The sequence below is a fragment of the Lonchura striata genome, chromosome 18 (genome assembly GCF_046129695.1).
Source record: "Lonchura striata isolate bLonStr1 chromosome 18, bLonStr1.mat, whole genome shotgun sequence".
Lineage (NCBI taxonomy): Eukaryota > Metazoa > Chordata > Aves > Passeriformes > Estrildidae > Lonchura > Lonchura striata.
In genome coordinates this window covers 12,235,685-12,250,553 of record NC_134620.1, presented here as the reverse complement: position 1 = coordinate 12,250,553, position 14,869 = coordinate 12,235,685, and the positions used below count along the sequence as shown (strand labels likewise).

Below are 14,869 nucleotides of genomic sequence, written 5' to 3'. Positions count from 1 at the left end.
CAGAAGTGCTGGTTTCGGGTTTCCTGAGCCTGGTAAACAGCTCTGGGCTCCCGTGGTATGTGTGCTGCTCACAGAGCCGGGCTGATCTGCTATGGTGATAGGGTTTGTTTGGGTTTTTCAGAAACTCTGGGTGTGAAAAATCTTTTAAGTCCCAGATTATTACATCTTGATCAGTTCATTAATCTAGGCTGGGACCTTAATGTTCAAAAAGATTCTGACACGTTTATAGTTCTCCATACACAAGAGGGTCCCTCACCAACAGCCATACTTTTAAATGAAAATTGAGGTGTACTGCAAAACCCTATCAGTTCCTGATAATCTGTAACGGGAAACAGCTCTTTGTAGTGAATATTGTGATTTTGAGAAGGTTGGTGAAAAGCCAGTGGTAGAAATCAAGTCTTTGGAAGAAGTGGAAAATTTCAAGATACTGAAGTAAGTAGGATCGCTTCCCTTTTTGTTGAAGCAACTCTAAAAACTTACACTTATTTCCACCATGCAAAAAGAAGGAAAACAAAATGTATGGGAAAAAAAGGAAAATTAAATATATTGATCTGATGTGAAAAATGTAAATCTAATCCTTGCTAAAGCTTACCCTTGCTGGTAGCATTTCTAGTGTGGGGTGTGTGGCTGGGATATGCTTGGCTGGTGTTCTGTCCTTGCTTTGCCACTGACACACTTTGTGCCCATGGGCAGCTGCTCTCCATCCTGGCATTTCAGAGTTGGGCAGTGAAAGGGGTGGGATTTGCCTCTGAACCTGGATCTCAGAGCACTGTGTCAGCTTCTTTTTCCATGATGGGGTTTCTGGTAGTTTTTTAAGAAGGTCCTGATTTTTGACAGTGAAAGTGTGTGGCCTTTTATAAAGTGGTAATATTTATAAAGTTACAAAGTTAAAGACAGCAAGGATCAGGGAGAGGTTTGGGGAGTGTCAGCAGTGACAGATGTGATGTTAAGGCCCATTTTCTCAGCCTTTTGGCTGACATATTAGTGACAGTACTTAAGAAGCTTTTTTTTTTCTTGCTATTCCAATTCTGTATAAAAGTGAACCACTGCTGGACAAGTGTCTGAAAAGAAGGAACATTTCTAGAAATACCTTTTGTTTTCTGACTGGAAATGAGAAACTGTCTAAATATTTTGAGTCTTTAAATAGCCACTGTCCGAAGGACACCATAGCCTTGAAGTCTCCTTGATATTTGTACTGTTTTTTATGTTTGCCCAGTGCTCTTTTCACCCTTTCATAACCTGCATGAAACTTGCATCTGGTGAAGGCATTTCTCAGTGGTCCTTCCCAGCTGCCTGCAGCCTCCCCCTGCACACTGGCCATGTTGTGCTGGACTAAAACTGCAGCAAGAGACTCCTTCCTCTAGTTTACACTGTGGCATGAAAAATGTAGGGTAGGTGTGATAATGCTCCCAAAATGTGAGTTTTTCAGCTGTCCCTGAGGAGGCTGCCTTTACACAACACCTGCCTGGTCATTCCTGAGTCCAGCATAGACCAGGTTGTCAGAGCAAGAGCCCAGGCACTGCAAACTTTCATTTATGCAAATTACATTAAACGTCCAAGCTTAAAATAGCATTGAATTTATAATATAAATAAATCAGCGTTTCTTGTGGATTTGTTGGGGCAGGAGTATTTGCTTCAGGCATACAGCTGACCTTTTACTTTCCTGTTCCATTTCAGGAGGTGCATACCTGAGCCTGCCTTCCTGAAACCAGTCGAGATAACGTGTTTCTTGGCTGGTGTTGCAATTCCAGTTTGCCAGTGGCTAAATTTGTTCTTTTTATTTTTCTAACAGTTCTTAATAGATAATGCTCATGGCAGAGGAAAAATATTTGTCTGGTCCAGTATCTCTGTCTTCAGGATGGAAGTATTATTTTTAAAAGGTGATGAATCAAACAGTGAGGGGACATTTTGGTTGCTTTAAAGTGTTTGATTTAACTTCAGCACAAAGCTCCCTGCTGTACTTTGTGATCTGTGGGCAATAGAACATCCCTCCACAGCCCTGAGCCTGCTGCTGCAGGAGGATTTCAGGGAAAGAAGATGAACCAGGTAACAAAGAAAATGACCTGCCCTAAATCTGGCTCTTAAAATGAGCTGTCTCTGGGATTAGTACCCTCAGGCTGCTGCTGGGATTAATTTTGTAGGTAGGAATTGTGAGATGCTAAAACTTCTCACTGGTGAGGAGATGTGGTCTCCTCGCCAGTCCTACACACGTTTACGCCCTGTAGAATAGAAATGTTTTGGTTTCTGTTGCCTGCCCCTTTGCTCCAACATGCAATGCATATAATCTGATTCTCTGAATGAACCTTTGTTTGGGGAAATACTGTTAGTTTTGGCTCTTGGAGAGCTGAGCTGACAGGCCCAACTCCCCAACAAAACAGATTGGAGATGACAAAACAAATTAAAACCACGCCTTTGAAAAAAAATGCTGGGGAGAAGCCAGAAAGTTCCTTTTCTGTGTTGCTGAAAAAGCTAATCTATTTAGCTACTGTAGTATCAAGTCTGAAATTTGTCCTCTACTTAAATTAAGAGCCTCATTGCCATTACCTGTAATAAAATAAAATTCTTACTCTACCTCAAAAAATTGCATGATCGTGTACAGGAAGGAACTGAGGGGAGGCACAGAGGAAGTGGGTTGTTAGGCTGGAGCTAGTAAGGCAAAAAAAAGTTGTTTTAGTACAAGGGCAGGGGGAATCCATTACCTAAACAGGAAAACACAGGGCATTTCTGTAACTTGTTCCCATAAAGTGAATTGACAAAATTCAGATTTGAATACAAAATAATTTGTTTACAACCATAGTACATTTGACTCCTGTGATCTGTAAAAGTGATTCCTGCAGACATGCAGTAGCTGCTTTTGGCTGACATATTAGTGACAGTACTTAAGAAGCTTTTTTTCTTTTCTTGCTATTCCAATTCTGTATAAAAGTGAACCACTGTTGGACAAGTGTCTGAAAAGAAGGAACATGGCTTACCAGCCTATCTGCTGGGCTTGCTGGGAATACATATTTGGGCAGTAGGACAGGCCTGTGGAATTTCAACCACAGTGCTTGGAGCTTTGTGTTTAAATTCCATGTACCACAGATCTTGGCCAGGTGCTCTCTGAGGAGAAGAGAAAAAATAACACCTCCTGAGCTAGGGATCCAAATGTAGCCAAAGATTTTCCTTGTCTCTGCATATCAAAAAAGTGTAATATGAGAGGGTGGAAATGGGGGGTTTATGTGCAAGGTACAGTAGTACATAAAAAAAAAAGAAAAAATCTATGTCCTACTTCTACTGTGTCACTCACACACTTTGTAGCCACGGGCATGTAATTCACTCTTTATTTTAAGCAGGAGATCCTGCATTCTGTTTTCAGAGTGTATTTGAAAAACTTCTTACTTGATGCAGCATTTAGTTCACTACAACCCTAAGATTGCTTCCCAGCTGCAATTCCTGCTCAGCGACTTTTACACGTCATGGTGTGGAGAATGAACTTACATTTTTCTGAACAGGAAAAGGGGATTTCTCAGGCTGATGTTTACAGCAAAGTCTTCCCTATTGCCTGCTGTTAGAAAAGGATTCAAACATAAGGCTGTGGTACTGTTGTGAGCATTTCTGAGGGAGATAAAAAAATCGGGAACTGCAAGTTGAATCAGAAACAGCTAAATAAAGCATTTCAGCTGTGTAAAACCCATAAGCTCTACCATGCTGTACCATATAGTTTCTATTTAATTGACATGTATTCAAACTACCTGTTAAGCGAGGATATATGGAATTTATGTTAATGTTTTAAAGTCTGCTTCTCTGCCCCTTCAGTGCTCTTTGTAGAAACCAGTTTCAAAAAATGCTGGCGTTTCTTGATGCTAGTAAGTAATGAAAAACCCCTAAATTTCTTCTGGGTTTGCATGCAGATAAATGTCCCTTTCTGCCCAAATCCAGAGGGTGCTTGTGTTGCGGTTTTATGCTGACTGCAGTCCATAGTAAAATCCTCTGATTAAGGGAGGAGAACAGGGGATTCTTCTGTTGTGAGTCACCTCATCTCAAAGCTCGATCTTGCTTCTACAGATGTTGGAAGGAGTTTTGCATTGAGTTCATTAATTGAATGTTGTTTCAGTCCTAGGGAGGGCTACTACTGGTTTAAATTTTGCAACAGTGAATGGCATCTCATGTGTATCTGTTAAGAAAGAGGGTCACGCCTTTGCCTTATCTGTACCGAGTCCAAAGCATCACTAAAATGCCCTGTGAGATCATTAACGAAGTGTTATTAACCTGGAACAAAACAATGAGGTTCTCAGAGGCAAAACTTTGCTTGTAAATGGATACTCTCAGGGTACTGTTAGAATACAAACCTGCTCCCTAATTACATTTCAGTTGATTGAAGAAAAATTTAGAAATCAAAGGTGTTGAAGGGAATCAGGTCACGCTCACAGACACAGTGGATATCTGTTTCTTGTACTTTGCTGCAAATTTTGTGATGTTTGAGGGTTTCTAATTGTTTTAAAACACAGCTGCTTTCACTGGAGTTTTAGAAATGGAGAGTTGTGAGAGATCAGTGCCCTGTTATCTGTCTGCCTGCTTGGATCTCGGTTGCCTGAGGTGTAGTTCCTGAGCTGGGAAAATGCATGTAGAAAACCTTGGCAATGGACTGCAGCCTCTGTTGCTGTATCTGGGACTCACTGGTGGAAGTGGCAGCCTTGGGTGCCTGCAGCCTCTCCTGTGACAGCGTCCAAGGGCATTTCCAGCTCTGTTGGCTGTTGAGCTGGAGCTCTTTTGGCTGGTTTGCTGTTGATCAAATCACTTGATGAGGACATTTGGACTCGGGAGGTGGAGATTTCTACATGGGAGACTGAGCTGAGCTGCTGGAATGCATTGCAAGTCACCCATCAGATGGTTTTCAGCTGCTTTGATTTGATCTGTGTGTGATAGTGAAGAGAATATGAAAGTCACCTATTCTTCCAGCATCACGTACATGAGCTGAGCTGCTGGCAGCAGCATTCCTTGCAGGATGCACCCAGAACCTTGGCTCCCTGTGCTGCTCAGCTTGGGCACCCTGTGTGCAGCACCAGCGTTGCCACAAGCTGTGGGGGCAGCTGTCCTGGCTGGCACTGTTGGGTTCAGGTCTCCCTTGGGATGTTCTCCTGCTCCCCTTGCTGGGAGCAGCTGTTGGCCAGGGGGCCAGGCCCACAGGGGTGCTCTTGGGTTGTGCTGCAGGTACATGGTGAGCATCCACCTGTTGGGAAGTTGCTCCACATTTGCTGTAGGAGTTGGCGTGATCGTACAGAACTGGCAGGAGCAGCAGCCAGATGGTCTCTCCAGCTGTTTGGGTTTTTTCCTTGTTGTTTTGCTGATTTAAAATCTGAAGACTGCTTTCAGTTAGGCAGCTGCTCTCAAGTCACAGTGCTGTTCAAAGTAATTGACTTTACATTGACTTTGGAATTTGGAGTAGTGTCTAAATATTGTTGTCAGCTTCATGCTGATTGCTCTCCACTGAGGCTGAAGTCATTTCACTTATGACCTCGAGCTGGACTTGTGTTTTGCTCCCATGGGAACTAAAAATAATAATTATTTTAAGAATAGGTTCTTAATCACTTCCTTCTTTTGATGTACTAGTCTTGTTTAGTATTTTCTAAGAATGTAATTGAAAATATTTTAAACTATTTGTGTTTTAATTCCAGTTTTAATTAGCTCTTTGAAGATGCAAGGAGCGTACCAGACTCGATTGCAGTTCCTTTTAGTCTTTTTATAGAAAAGCATTTGCTCTTGTTATTCTGAGTGCAGATTATTAGAGTTTTGTTGCTTTGGCAAACTGTCGAGTCACACAGAGCTGTGAAGAGATGAACATTAAGTTGACAGATTTCTTAGTCAAAGGCATGTGGGCACTTTGTCAGTGCTGGTGATGCATCAGCACGTTAATCTCCTGTCTCCAGACTGTTAATGTAGAGATGAGAAACAGGAAAAGGTGTGATTTAGTCTGGGTTTGGAAGACAAAGTGTGCAGTGGTTCCGAGGCAGAGCTGGCTGTGCAGTGAACATCAAAGGTGTTGGGTTGTTTGCAGTGATGGGAGAAATATTAAATTGGTGGAAATCCACTCTCTGCCCTGACACATGGGCTGGGTAACAGTGAGATGAACTAGCTGGAGATCTTTCCATTATCTAAAAGTCTTGAAATTTAGAAGTGGAGTCTTGGGAGATATATTTCAAAGAGTAGAGTATAGATGCACTACTGAAAAGAAATAATCCAGAAGGATTTCCTAAATATCTGTGACCATACAGATGGTGCTGAGTGTCTTAAAGCCCAGTGACAGCAAAAGCACATTAACAATGATTTTTTTATTTCTTGCCAATAGTTGTCATAGTTTGCTCTCACTCCCAGTCAGTGAAGTTGCTTGCTCCAGCAAGTCTGCTTGTCTTGGGGGTGCTCATGTTCTATTTTGGGTACACTTTTTTTTTTTAAGTCAACCACCAGTGTTCCAGAGGCTGCAGCAGAGCCTTGTAGCATGGTCCAGTGTCCAGCCTAACCTCCAAAGGGGCAGCTGGGCATGGACAGGGCTCACAACTTGGTCACTTGCTTGTTCTCTTGCTGCTGGGAATTACCCTTTGAGTGCAGTTCCTACCTGGTCTCTGCATCTGCTTCCTTGTGCATACAAGAACATTACAGTTTATTTTTAAAGAAGACAAGGAGGGGAAAGAAAAATCAGGCAACAACTCATCTACCGGTGCATTGCTACAACCTGTTGCCACAACTGACATTTTATATAGTAGTAAAATTGAAAGAGCAGAGCTGGTTTTCTTTACCTGTCTTTTGGCTGAAGCCTGGCATTTGCTGCTCTGTTACTGTCAGAGTTGTGGGACTACCTGAGTGTGAGAGCAGTTGTGGTGTCAGCAAGGGAGGAAAGAAATGGTGAGCCAAATATGTGAAAAAATGTTAGTTTAATATCCTGTTATTGGCAGCTCTGGCATTCTGGTTGCTTTTGTTAAAGCTGAGGACTTTTTACTTGTTTTTAGTCTTGCAAGTTTTATTAAAAGATTTCTTTAAAAAAGAGCTGCTGTTGGGAGGTTTTCCAGACCAAATAGGAAACTGGGAATTATCAGTTCTCCACCCTCAGGCTCTATGCATGGGCTTTGGTGAGCCAAGGGAAGTGCCTTGCACTTCTGTAGGATATATTTCCTATTTCCACAGCTGTTTTAAAAACTAATGTGAAATGAGCTTTTAAGGAGAAATAATTCCCCTCTGAGTTCATTTGTACTGAATGTGTGAGGCAAATGGCCTGTGCCAGGGCACTGTCTGTGCTGGTTTTTTTGCTGCCATTGCCACTGCAGGTCATGGCAGAGGCCATTCCTGACTGACCACACACTCAGGGGATCTCTCTGAGGGCACAGTGTTTGTAGGTGACATTGCTCCTGCCATTCCTTCATGCCCAGCACCACTTGACCTGATGCTTGTAGTGTGTCAAGGTGAACCTGTTTCTTTCCTTCTTGTGTGGGTTGCAGTTGGTATTGCTGGTCCAATTCCCTCGTAGCAAAGTTGCACAAACAGCATAGGAGACATAAACTAGCAAGATGTGGGGCTAAACCCCCCCAAAACGAGAGAGAACCTGGGATAGGCACAGTTCCTATACTTTAATCTCTGGTTTAGAATTTACTGTGTTATGAGTATTTCCTACTTCTCTGCCCTGTCAGTAGTATGGATTAATGATTCATAAAGGTGTGTTTTAAGGGCTGGGTAGTTTGTGTTTATACAGTGCTTACTATAGTCCCTGCTATTTCTTCCTTTTTACTTTCATTTCCCTTCTGCCTCCCAGGAGCATTCATACATAAACCATTTCTTTTTCCAGCCTTGCCATTCCTCAGAGAAAAGTTACTCTTTCTAGCCTGTTGGTATTCCTTTGTGCCCAGCTCTGATTACAAGCAGTGTAGAATTGATGGGTTATATTTTTTCTTAGGCCAGAACTGGCATTTCATTCCTCCTTTCCACTGTTACCAGCCTGGAAAATTGAATGGAACCGTATCTGACCAAGCATGCAGAAGTTTCTGAATTTTAAATAATCTCAATCACAGTTGGTGGAAGCTCATAGGTGGGGATTAGAAAAGGTGTGATATTGGCAAAGAGTAAAGTGTGGGTGAAATGAATTTCATTCCTGCTGAAGTTGGTGAGACCAGTTGTGACAGTTTTTAGTTCTTAAGGAGGACACTTGAAGCCTTGTGAGCTGTGACCAAGCATGGCTTGTTGTTTCATCTGTGAACAGTTTGGCTGGTTTAGGGGGATGCTTTGTCTTGAAAGGAAGGGAGAGAGAAAAACTGAAAGCAGAATAACTTGTGTCTGTTTTGTTGCAGCGGAAGGTTGGTTTCACCAAAATGGAAAAATTTTAAGGGATTGAAGCTTCAGTGGAGAGATAAAATCCGTCTCAATAACGCCATCTGGAGGGCCTGGTACATGCAGTGTAAGTACCGTGCTGGGGGCGGGTCTTCCCTGAGACACCAGTGAGAACCAGAGAACTGAAATTATTGTCGAGCGAAAAGCTCGGGAATCTGCTCAAGGTCTGATGTTCCAGAGGCAATGCCGTTGGATCAGGGCTTTCCTGGGTGTGGCCACACTGATGATGTGCCGAGTGCTCCAAGCACAGCCCGAGATCTCCCTGTTTGGTGTTGTTCACTGGGAGGGAATCCTGGCTAGGCTCCCTGTCACACCTGGCCGCTGAAGTGACAGCTCTGTTGTTGTTTCAGACCTGGAGAAGCGCAAGAACCCCGTGTGCCACTTTGTGACCCCTCTGGACGGCTCCGTGGATGTCGACGAGCACCGGCGGCCAGAGGTGTGTGAAACCCTGAGCTCTGAAGTTTGTAACAGGATTTTCTGGTCTGCTGGGAAGAAGAGTAGAATAGCCAATCTGTGCTCTGTTTTTATTTAGAAGGAACCATTAAAAGCAGAGTGAACCCGGTTCTGTGAGTTCATCACATTAGGATGATAAAGGTGCAACCAGCAGGACATTTGTTATCTGTGTAACTTACGTTAATATTGTAGTTTAATGAATCATAAGTCATAGAAGTGCTATTTGAATAGTTAAGGTTTTGACAGCCACTGCTGTCTTCTGACTGGGAGTCGGTGGGAAGTCAGAGTGATGACTGTTTTCAGGATTGAGTCTAAGTGACCCTGGGAGAGTTTTCTGTATTTTATGTAATTGGAGAGATGTGGTTTCAAGAGAATAAGCAATTTCTTTCTTTCTGTCGAGGTAGTTTCACAGACAGATTAAATATGAGTTTGTGTTCTTTCATTTTTGTGCTCCTGTAAACATAAATGAAAACTAACATCTGCCCTCTGGCTCCTTGCAGAAAACCAGTGAGGCCCTTGATGTGGCAATATGTGGCTCTCTCTATACTGCATAACTCTAGAGTAATTTATAACTCAGAGGAGTTCCAGATGAGTTTGTGGAACTGTCTCAGGTTTTTGAAAGAACAGTGTTGATGTTTGTGTTGAAAGTGACCCTCAAACACAAAGTTAAGGCTCTCATTAGTCTGCTCTCCCCAACTTACACACTGCTTTCTGTGATACATTGAAGACCCATATCATGTGATCCTTTTGTTGCCATCAGTGTGTGGCCTGCAAGGTCCCCCCTGAGCTGGACATCGGAATTTTATTGCTTTGTGTCATTCGTAGCAGCTTTTGCTTATGTGTGTCTGCATGTGACCTTGTGAAATTCACAGGATATTGTATGCTTTATACATTATATTTCAGTAAATTAATTTTAAAGGGGGTTTTTTTTGCCATTTCTTAACTCTTGGTTATGGTTGAGCTGCTGTGGGAGATGCTGACAATGCAGTCACATGTCACCTCGTGTTTGGTTTTTGTGGGAAAAATGAAGTTAGTACTGTCAGATTTGCTCTGTGATAGCTGAACTCTGGGACAGTGTGGGCTGCTGATACATGAGCTCAAAGAGAATTAGCATGCTTTCTTTTGCATTTTTTATGCCTGAATATTTGCTTGGAAATGTATTGAATATTCAGCCCTTATGTGATTCTGTGTAATTCATGGTATGTGTTTGTGTTCTCAGGCCATTGCAACAGAAGGGAAATACTGGAAACGAAGAATTGAAATAGTCATTAGGGAATACCACAAGTGGAGAACATACTTCAAGAAAAGGGTCTGTTGGTTTACATAGTGAAAGTAGTTTGCTTGAGCTTGCTCAGTATGTTGTTGCTTTTTGAGTTTTTCTATCACTTTTTCTGGCATGCAAGAATACTTAAAACAGATGATAAGCTGGTACAGACATGCTCATCTGATTAGTTCCACTTAACTAAAAATTATTGTGCTAGGACTGATTGTGCATGATTGGGTCTTAAAAGTTTTGCAAAATCAGGTCTTCCTCTGGCACATAGAGCCTATTCTGACTTCACTATCTTTTGTGTTCTCCTTTTGCAGTTACAGAAACACAAAGATGAAGATCTTTCAAGTTTGGTCAGGGTAGGTAACACCTCTGAGAAGTGGCAACATTTATGCTTGTAGAACCCACAGTAGATAACAAAGCTGTAACGTGCAGTAGCTTGCTTTGATTAAAATCTAAATACAAGCATCTTGCTTAAGCTTTAATTAAGGTTAGACACCTTAATGTTCTGTGCCTCTGAGAGCAATGTGAGATTTGTAGCTTGAATTGGATGGAGGAGACGTTGAATGTAAAATGCTGTGGCAGAAGAAATGGGAATCAGCATTGCATGCCCAGAGAGATCGATCTCTTTGAGGGATGGCACATGGTTTCATCTTGTTACTGAGTTGTAACTGGCACTGCTGCTTTGCTTGTGTAACTGGATCTGTGAAGATGTGGGAGCTGTGTTTTGCAGATCTTCCTGCTGTGCCCACAGCTCAGGCAGATAATATGCCATGATCCTATAAAAGGACAGAATGGTTAAAGGAACAGTGGTATCACCATTTAGTATGTCCCCTTAAACTGTCAAACCTATTTTGGGTATATAAACCGATGATCAGAAGCACTGTTCTGTTGTTTTTGCAAGGCAGTGCAGTTTAACTCAGCCTGTAGTGAGGGATGGGTAAGCCAAGTCACACTGTGTTGTATTTTTCATGGGCAAAAGGTGTCTTGTGCAAACTCGGAGTACAATTACACTTCACTGTGACTCAGAGTTTCAGATACATCTCACAAGACAAGAGTTGTTTTTTGCATTCTTGCTAGTTGTATTATTATTTTTAATCTTTATTCAAACAAAGGGATTGTTAAACTGAATGCAAAAATACTTGTGTAATCAATTAAACAAGGAAGTGTTATTATTTGTCTTACATCCTTCTAGTCACTGTCTGAGTTTTGGGCAAAAACCTTTCCCAGAGCATTGTGGTATTTCAGTGAGCTGAAGTTGCTGATGTATCAGAAGCACCATTGAAATGTTTCAGTCCATTTGATGTCCCTTCAAAGAGAGGTTCTTTCTTTAAAAATGTGGAAAATGAGGGCTGCTTTTATAGCTATGCACCAGACTGCTTTGGCATTGCTAGGCAGCCTGACCTCTCTTCCTTTCCTTTGACAGGATGATGATGTGGTTCTCGGGCAAAAAAGAAGGTATGGCAGAGAAACCCCTGTCCCCATGGAGGAAGACAGCCTCTTGGATGCAGACATGCTCATGTCCGAGTTCACTGACACCCTGTTCTCCACGCTCTCCTCACATCAGCTGGTTTCCTGGCCAAATTCCAGGGACATAGGTATTTGTTGGCTGTAGTTATGTTGCAGTGAGAACCCCTACAAAAACTCTGGTTTGTTGCTTTGGTGCTCTTGTAATCTTGCCGAAGAAATCTATCTTATATTGCTGATACAGATGAAAACAGGTCAGGGAATGTAGCTGTCTTATGGTTCTGTAGCTTATAGAATCCCAATTAATGATCCAAATTTAATTTCTGTCTTAGCTTCTTATGCGCTTCTCCCAACTTTTCCCCGTAATGTTGCTCTGAATAAATCTGTAATGAGCAGTATTTACTTTATCAGTGATGAAGGCATTGTGATTTATCTGAAAGCATACTTGTGTGTATTTTTAAGGGAGTGCCTGTGTATTTTTGTTTGGCTTTGTCCTGTAGAACCAGTGCAGGTTTCATCTGTACAAACAATCCCAAGAGCTGTTCAACTCTGTCTAGAGGCTCTGATGGGAAGCACATATCCACTGTTCACCATTCTTGCTGCATGGATGTCTGAGCAACTCCAGAGCAGCCATGGTTTACATGGATTGTACTCAAGGCAAATGAAATGGGTGATGGTTTACTTTAAAATACTCTGTTATGAGCTGTGGTGGGTCAGGCAGTGCTTCCCAGCAAGGTTGTGTCAATTAGAGCCTTCGGGTTTCACTTCTTCCATTTTAGTAATTGAAAGTTTCATTCCCCAATGGCTTTGATATTGGGACTGTGCTGTAGCTCTGAAGAGAAGCAGATGCTCAGTTCCTTTCAGCAGCAATTTTTCTGTAACATCTTGGCCAAGCCTGGCTGTGGAATGTTTTATTCCTGCTGCTGTTATTTTGTGAGTAATGGGAAGCTAATCTAATCTGTCTCTTGAATTTTGCAGGACACTTAGGAAATGCTGACATGATTCAACCAGGGCTTATTCCTCTCCAGCCAAATTTTGATTTTATGGACACTTTCGAGCCTTTTCAGGGTAAGAATCATATATAGAGTTCATTAATTTCTTAAATATTGCAGTGATTTATGAACTAGGTTTTAAAAAAACGTTGAAGTGTTACAAACATCTAAGGTTTCCCCATTTCACACTTCTTAGCGATGAAGACATTTAACATTCTGTTTGTCTTTGAATGTTTTATGGCACTGTGAAGAATTCCATATAACATTAAACTACTGCTGACAACTTTGATGGTTATGGATCTTCATGGAAGTAAAGAGAGTCATGTCTGTTTGCTGGCTCTGCAAGCAGTCTGCATCAGATAACTGTACTTTGTGGGACTCACTGAGGATCAGGCTCTCTTTGTGTAGATGAACCTTTAACAGGACTGATTTTTGCATTGTCCCAGTTTGCATGAAAGTTGAAGGAGTCAGCCCCAAAGAGATCAGTTCCTCTGGGAGACAGCAATTCACTACTTAGTCAACAGCAGTTGTATGAAGGAAAAAGCTCACGGTTTCATTATTTGCTAAATTTTACTGATATTCCTGTGAATTTTAGGATCTAGCAATGCTGTATCTTAAGTATGAAAAGTAGAGAATTAATAGGTGGCTTTTAATATTTCAGAATTATTCACGCCCAGTCGCTCCAGTAATTATTTCCCTTCCGTGTCTGCTGTCAGCTCAGCTACCACAGACAGCAGCAGCCACTCTTCCCAGGTAAGAGAGGTTTCAAACAGAGGGCTCTGACATGAGCCATGTCCTCTCAGGAGGAGTTCAGACATGTCTGAATCAGTGACCTTTCCTTGTCTCTCAGTCTCCTGGCCTGCCAGCGGGTTCGTTGCCCAGCACGCTTCCAGCAGGGAACATCAATGATGGACTGATTCCTTCCTCAGTACCTCCTCCTGTCATTCCTGACGTCGTTGCTGACCAGTGTTCCAGCATTAGAAGTGGGGGATCTTTCATCCAGCCTGCAGACTTCCCTCCTGACTCGTCTCTCAGCGGGCCACAAACTTTCATGTCCGTGTTCCAATCGCCCCTGCCGCTGCTGCAGCCCACGGGTGCCCAGCAGCAGCCCACGGGTGCCCAGCAGCAGCCCCCGCTGCCCGCGGTGCCGCTCAGCTCCAGCCTGAGCCCCGCGCCCGCCGCCTTCGCTGCTCCGGAAACCCCCAAATTCGGCCTCTGCGAATCCTCGGTCATCACCCACACGGCTTCTGCCACGCTGACCCACAACGCCCCTGCCACCACCTTCAGCCAGAGCCAGAGCCAGAGCCTGGTGCTGGCCACGCAGCAGCCAGGGGCAGGAGTGCCTTGTAACCTGGCCTTCCAGACTGCTGTTGTGCAGGGGCAGCCCCGGCCCCAGCTGCAGTCCCAGCTGACATTTGCACTCCCCAAACCTGTTCCTCTGGCCAGTGCTGGGACAAGGCCCAAACAGTCACAAAAAATAGTGCCTGCTCCGAAGCTTGAAACAGTGTCCTTAGTGGTAAAGAATGCCTTCATCACCCCAGGTGAGGAGCACTGTGGGAGGATGGTTTTGTTTTCTGAGTGGGACTAGCAGGAGGAAAAGACCTTCTTGCTTTTCTTGCTTTACATAATGAATTAAAATAGAGCTTCTGAGTGTGTCCACGGAACCCTAGAATGCACTGGCTGAATGCAGTGGCTGCACTGTTCAATGGGATGCTCTGGACTGCTGCAAGGATTGGAAGCAGTTTGGTTGAGTGTGAAAAGCTGACCTGCAAAAGGGGGTCTCTTTTTGTATCATCTGTGTTGGGCTGTGTAGCTGCACCAGCTCTGTGCTCCTGCCCTATAGAAGCTCTGGATTTAGGTGTGATGCTGTTGTGATTAACAGCCCCTCAGAGCACTCAGCCACGAGTGGAGGAGGAGATTCTCCTGAGGGAGCTGGAGATCTTTGTCTCAAGCAGTCTAGAGACCCTTGAGATGCTTTAAGTCAGGAGTGAGTATCAGGCTGGGGTAGGAACACCTGGGACTTCCACACTGGGTGGGATTTGGAGCCACTGGTGCTGCACAAGGCAGAGAATAACAAGATACAAAGCAAGAATTTGCTTGAGGTGGTTCTTGTGGGAAAGCTCAAGGCTGGAGTAGGACAGGCAGAATGCTCTTCTTGGGAATACTGCAGTCTGTTTTTAGACTTGTGCTGGCTGGGGGCCAAGTGACTTCAGCCACTTGAAATGTGCAACAATAATTCAAAAAAAAGCCTGCCTGGAGGAGTAATGTTAAACAGGCTTTACTAGGGAGTAGGTGTGTCTGCCAGAGCCTGATAGTGAGGTTACCCACCAAAAAG

The 14,869-nt window shown here is 43.3% G+C and overlaps 1 protein-coding gene across 2 annotated transcripts in view; it reads left to right on the top strand.

Annotated features, from left to right (window-relative positions):
* MLXIP (MLX interacting protein) overlaps window positions 1–14,869 on the top strand; it is a 44,577-nt gene that overhangs the window by 14,167 nt on the left and 15,541 nt on the right. Inside the window, exons 2-9 of one of the 2 annotated variants that reach the window (XM_021544576.3) lie at window positions 8,313–8,419; window positions 8,703–8,788; window positions 10,025–10,114; window positions 10,393–10,434; window positions 11,502–11,673; window positions 12,521–12,610; window positions 13,196–13,287; window positions 13,385–14,075. In XM_021544576.3, coding sequence (XP_021400251.2) covers window positions 8,313–8,419; window positions 8,703–8,788; window positions 10,025–10,114; window positions 10,393–10,434; window positions 11,502–11,673; window positions 12,521–12,610; window positions 13,196–13,287; window positions 13,385–14,075 — 1,370 coding nt within the window. The other variant, XM_077787252.1, reaches the window with a different exon arrangement.